This window comes from Triticum urartu, chromosome 7 (genome assembly GCF_003073215.2).
Source record: "Triticum urartu cultivar G1812 chromosome 7, Tu2.1, whole genome shotgun sequence".
Lineage (NCBI taxonomy): Eukaryota > Viridiplantae > Streptophyta > Magnoliopsida > Poales > Poaceae > Triticum > Triticum urartu.
The window spans coordinates 128,631,016-128,636,823 of NC_053028.1; the positions used below are offsets into that span (position 1 = coordinate 128,631,016).

General features: G+C 47.0%; 2 protein-coding genes across 2 annotated transcripts; one reads left to right on the forward strand and one right to left on the reverse strand.

The window, feature by feature from the left end:
- The first annotated feature begins 1,779 nt into the window (after positions 1-1,779).
- LOC125524431 (SNW/SKI-interacting protein B-like) lies at positions 1,780-3,318 on the forward strand. Its single transcript, XM_048689486.1, has 3 exons — positions 1,780-2,652; positions 2,764-2,868; positions 2,982-3,318. Exons 1-2 carry the CDS (start codon positions 2,002-2,004, stop codon positions 2,830-2,832), a joined length of 720 nt encoding a protein of 239 aa, XP_048545443.1. The 5' UTR covers positions 1,780-2,001; the 3' UTR covers positions 2,833-2,868; positions 2,982-3,318.
- A 95-nt stretch (positions 3,319-3,413) lies between these two features.
- LOC125524432 (KAT8 regulatory NSL complex subunit 3) lies at positions 3,414-5,346 on the reverse strand. Its single transcript, XM_048689487.1, has 6 exons — positions 5,130-5,346; positions 4,854-4,915; positions 4,598-4,733; positions 4,420-4,492; positions 4,006-4,071; positions 3,414-3,820 (listed from the first exon to the last, which is right to left on the reverse strand). The coding sequence occupies exons 1-6, from the start codon at positions 5,273-5,275 to the stop codon at positions 3,599-3,601; spliced, it is 705 nt and encodes a 234-aa protein (XP_048545444.1). The 5' UTR covers positions 5,276-5,346; the 3' UTR covers positions 3,414-3,598.
- Positions 5,347-5,808: the final 462 nt, after the last annotated feature.

Genomic DNA, 5,808 nt, shown 5'->3' on the forward strand with positions numbered 1-5,808 from the left:
CAAATAGGCTGACTCCTGCCTGCCCCTATTACTATTACTCCACTTCAAGAGCACTTCTATGCTTGCCTCCCTACGTATTAAGTAAAAACAGAGTAATGCTTGGAGAACAATGACATGATGTAGACAAAGTAAACTCAATTAATATGAATAAACTCCATCGTTCTATCCTTAGTAGCAGCAACACAAAGATGCGAGCTGAAGCAACTGTGGATGAGCAGGTGTGGTTGCGTGAGCAGGTACTGCTGCGATGTTCTCTGACTTATTCCAACGTAGCTCACAAGGGGAAAGTCCGCTGCCATTTCATCTGGACTTTGCTTCGTCCATTCGATACCAGCCAGAATCAAGCTATTAACCGAAGCTACAAATTCATTTCTGCAGGCAGCTAATGCTGCATTGACTGCCTCACGGACCAACTCAGGTCGTATCGCTTCTTTGGTCTCAACTACTTTCTTCTCGACCGCAATTGCAACCTTCTCGTCGATGTTCACTTCATTTAACTTCCATCTATGCCTTCTCCCCTACACGCCCTCATGGTAGTAGTACTTCCACGTGGCGCCGCCTCCGACGGCGTGCACACATCCACACGACGGCCGCTTGTCCACCAGGAGTCCTTTCATTATGTTCAAGGCCCGTTTGAAAGGGGTGTCCCACTTGGGTCTCGCCGATGACTAAGAGAACGAATCGCTTCCGTCTGCAAGCCTATCTTGCTCTTTCTGCAGAAGGAATGTGGATCGTTTACAAATGTGACTAAATTGTAGTCGAATTGATTAGAAGCTAAAATAAGGTGGTAAAATAATAATTACCAGTAGTCTCATGAACTCCCTCGAGGGCGTGTCTGTTTCGAAAACCTTATTTATCGGGTCCCAAGTGTTCCGGGCCATGATGAAGTCATGCTCCTGCGGGACGGTGAACTCCACCAAGGGGTCTGGGAGCCCCAGACTTTCACGTTACGCATCCTCCTTGGCCCATATGTGCCTCTTGCCCAAGTAACTACGGCTTCCGAGGCGGTGGTTCTATGTGTTCCTTTCCTGAAGCCCCTTCATGTACTCCGACTTTTCCTTGGCAGGTTCGGCAGTGCAAGTCGCCTTCAATATTTCGAATTGCTCTTCCCTAATTGTCGTATTTAACTTAACAATATCGAAGCAGGGTTCTTTTTGGCGATCGCTCATTTCACCCTTACTTTCCAGGGGCATTGCAAAACTTGCTCATGGCTCTGTTGTTTATCTTCTTCATGCCTTTGTCTAGCCATGGTGCTTTCATAGCATCCTGGCCGGGGAACAGAAATCTCTAGTGCAACTTCGTTAGGAGGAAGTGCTCCATATTTGGTATCTTCCTTAAGGCTTCGTCGTTGATGCTCCATACTTATCAACGACTCAGCATAGTCGATGTACTAGGTGTACCAAGTGTGATTGGTATTGAGCGTGCCACATCACGAACAGGTTGCTCTTGGGAAGATTTGAGTTCTTTATGTTCCCACAACGCAGCAGTTCGTCGACATCATGATCAAAGGCTTGCCGGCATCCACTTTTGAGGAGTTCCGGTCCAATCTTCGCAAGACACGACGCTTTGAATACGGAGGGGGTGTTGACAGATGATTGTATTCATTTCGTGTGTACATATAGGTGATTCGTATAGTTATCCCGTCTGTAGCTCGAGTATGTACTCTATAATTATAATTAGGGTTCTAGTCGTGGACAAAGACGAACATACCCCTGGACATGTTATATATGAACACCCATGATGAGGTGGATACCATCGTCTTGCACCAAACAATTATTCTACAGTTACTAAAAAGAAGTAGTCTTCGCCCATTAGGAGCTCTCCTCCAATGTGTGGAGTGTTCATCCCCGAATCGGAGTTTGGCTTGGATTGAAGTTAGAGTGATCCGAACAAGTGTAGGCCTCGTGGATTGCCGTTTTTGTAACGAAGTCGAGCCGGCTCGTTCCCTCTGATATATCTCGGCGTCCGGTGATCCCGAACTGCCAAAGCCCCAGTTTCACCATGGAATCCGCATCCCCGTGCTCCTTCCCCGGCGACGCCGAGGCCGACGCCATCGCCGTCGAGGAGGCCATTACCACCCTGACGAAAGCCGACATGGAGGAGTTGATGCTCCACGTCCGCCGCTTCTATGCCATGCTGCACGGCATCCACCCGCGCAAGCGTGTCCGCGCGACCTTCGTCAAGTACGATCCAGCACGGCAGTCCACGGCGTTCAACTCAGGGCCGGCGGAGATGCCGTTCGACCCACTGGCGCAGCACAAGCGCAGGTTCAGCCGGCCGCTGCCTCGCCCATCCCGGTCGCGGCCGGTGCGGAGCTCGCCGCCTCGGCCGCTCCCACGGAGGGACCAAGACGACTGGAAGGCCCCGCCCTGCGTTGACAACCGGAAGAACCCCGGCAAGCGGCAACCGGCGTCGTCGGCTGGCGTGGGGACGCTGGACGATCAGATAGTCCGCAACTTCGGCAGGCTCGCCGAGGCGCTGGACGCCGCGGAGAAGGAGGCCTTCCTGATACGGAACAAACCGGACGAGGGGTCCTCCGGAGGAGCACCTGTACGGGCAGCGGCCGGCAAGAGGGAGAGGCCAGTGGAGTTCGACTTCGACGAGCCGGAGCAGAGCGACGACCCCTTCGACCTCGATCAGTTCATGTCTAAGGTGGGTGAAATATGGGGAGGAGCACTGATCGCCCTTTCTTTACTATCAAAAAAACTGATCTCATCTTTTGTTATTTGTACTGAAATTTCGTTTCATGTTTCTGTTCTTCAGTTTGCTTGTTTGGGCATGGATGATTTCGATCTCGACGAACTGCTAGGATCGATGCTACATATCCGATAGTATGGTGAGGATTCAGCCTGCATGTGTTCATTGCCGGTAATGTCAGTAGTGCTTCATCTAATTTATTTATGCTGTATCGTAACTTCATTCTGTGCTGCCTAATTTATGCTGTATTGTTACTTCATTTAATTTTGTACATTCTTGAACAGTAGTTGCTGCTGCTCGATCCAGCTGATGATGCAACGGAAAGCCACAGTAAAGGATGATTTTGTCAAAATACATCGAAAGACGGTCCTAATTGCCAGGACAGAGGAATTAAGCAAGATGCATGGTACTGCGCTTGTGATAATTTCTATAAGAGGAATTAAGCAATCTGCATGGTACTGGCACGTCTGTTACTCCTTTTGCAAATACAGCAAGGGATGTGATACTGTAACCATTGTACTGATCCTTTCTAAGAAAAAAAAATTGACGTGGTTATCAGATTCTAGTTACGATTCATAGAGGAAACTTGCCACTGATATATTCATAGATAAGCAGCAAGAGCAAGTTTATGTATGAATATTCGATGCAGTTTTTCTCAATCATGGAAAAGGCACGGTGCAAGGCAAAAGGGTGTTCCATGATAAAAACAACACAAATAATTACAAGCATATTACATTTCAGGGGGGACAATAGCATTGTTTTACATGTAACCAGTCACCAAACCAAGTACATGATCACATATTAGACCATTGAAAAGCCAGAATCTTTCCCCTAGAAAAGGCCAGAATCTTAGGATCAGGAACCTACCATTAGATGTTATAAGAAAATTTCGAAGGAACAGCTAGGTTAAGCTTTCTGCGATGGAGTTCTGGACGAACTGTCCAATTGCTTTAACAGCTTCTAATTCAGCATCATGTTGACTTATTCCAGCAGATTTTTGGTATTTTTGGCTGACTTTGAAAGAGTGGTCACCACCATCAACAACATGCAGTTCATTCTTGCAGGTCATCTTCTTCCGAGTTAACTCAAGCTTGTCCAAGGGGCATAGGCCATCTTTGTTGCCCTGTGAACACACCCACCGCAAGTCAAGATTCTAAAATTTACTATTTACACCCTGTTTGGAACACGAAATTTTTCATATTCTTGTCTGAATTGAACTGTTTGCCATAAATTTCCTATCAGATGATGCTTTCCAAACAATCCCTAAAATTTTCACTGCGCATATTTATCAGAAAACAAAGAAAGTACCTGCACAAACATTGTTGGAACCATCAGCTTCAGTAGTATCTCGTCTCTCAGTGCCCCTTTCACTCCCTGTCGAAGAAAGCAAAGATGCAAAACAAAAGGAACAGCTTCTTTAGTTTGTGATTCTATCTGAGAAAGTGAATTGTCTGTATACAAAATGACAGTGAATTATCATATAAAAAAGTCACTGCATAGTTGTAGCAAAAAATGAGAAACAATAGCATGCAGATCTGTATACAACAACCATATAGGTGCATAAATGGTTGAATTCTGCAACAATTAAATTCTGATGGAGATCCTAATCCATTTCGGTGTGTGTTATAGTTGACCTTTGAATAACACAGGCACAACAATTCAACAAGGAGACAGTCCAAGAAGCAACCCAAATACTAAGTACACACAGTAAAGTGGGGATACCTTCAGTGGATAACCCAAGCAAATGACTGCAGAAACACTGATATCATCGGAGCTGGCTACCATGCAGCTGACCCTGAGAATGTTTAAGCATCACATAAGTGTCCTCAGAAGTCAGATCATATAACACAACACCAAAAAGATGCACAAGCAACAACATTATCACATCACCAAATGTTACCTCGAACCCATAGACTTCCCCATAAGAACAAGCGGGTGACCAGGATGCTCTGCTACAGCATCCTTCACCACACTGAGATGGTGGTCGACGAGCTTGTCCGCCTTTGGGGGAGGCCTCCGTTTAGCACCTGACATATCTGCGGTGTTGTTGCTTGATTAATTCGTCAACCATCAAGTGAACATGGGTCAAGAATTAAGAACTGGACCTTCGGGTAAAAATGGAATGATTAGCAGAAGAGTGAATCGAACAAACTCACATGGATAGTCGAATGTCACCACTTCAACGGCATCCAGGGCATCTTTCACCATCTCCTTCCAGCTGGAAGAATCAATTGTCTTGTCAGTTATTAAACATAAATATGCAGATACCAAGCACAGATCAGATGTGTATACAAACTGGAATCCTCAGTTGGACTGATTTTATGAAGGTGGAGTTTCTCACGCAAATGGGGCATTCTACCGAAGAGAAGCATACTGGCCACAACAGACCCATGAATCGCGTGCTGCAGAACAGACGGAGAAAGGGAGCTCACCGGGTCATCCAATCAGAGGAGGAGGGGGCGCCGGCGCCGTGGGCGAAGACGACCACCGGTTGCCGCTGAGACGGTTTAGTCCGAAGGGGCGGAGGCGGAGGTGGCGCCGGCGTGCGCTGCTCCGCGCGGCGGCGCTTGCGAGCCATGGGGGAAGGTTAGCGGAGACCTAGTAGTTTGGGGCTATTTTTCGGTTTTACTTTTGATGAACTGCTATTTGTTTTTTTGTTTTTTGAGCCCGGCATAACCCCTTTTCATTACTTAGCATAACGAAAATACAAATAGTTTTAAGAGTTCAAAAGGAGATCTATAAAGGGGAAGCGAGCTCAAAGCACCGCTGGGAAACCCACAATGAACACTCGTCATCGAGCAGCTCATCATGGGGCGAAAATCCAATGACACCCTAAAACCAGCCGACTAACTCTAACCAGGAGAATTCCAACAAGTTTTAGGAAGGTTACTCCAGACATAAATCATGAGCCCACGCAGGGGCGAAAGGACTATTTTTCCAGATATAGTTAAGCACTCACGCAGGAGCAAACGAACTATCTATCAGCAGCAAACGCTTCAGCTCTCAGTTTGAGGTTCCCCTCGGCGCTGCACAGATCCGCATCATGTTCGATGCATTGGTCCTCAGCATCTTGGCTCCGCGCTCCATCATCTCTCGATCATCTCCTGTCAT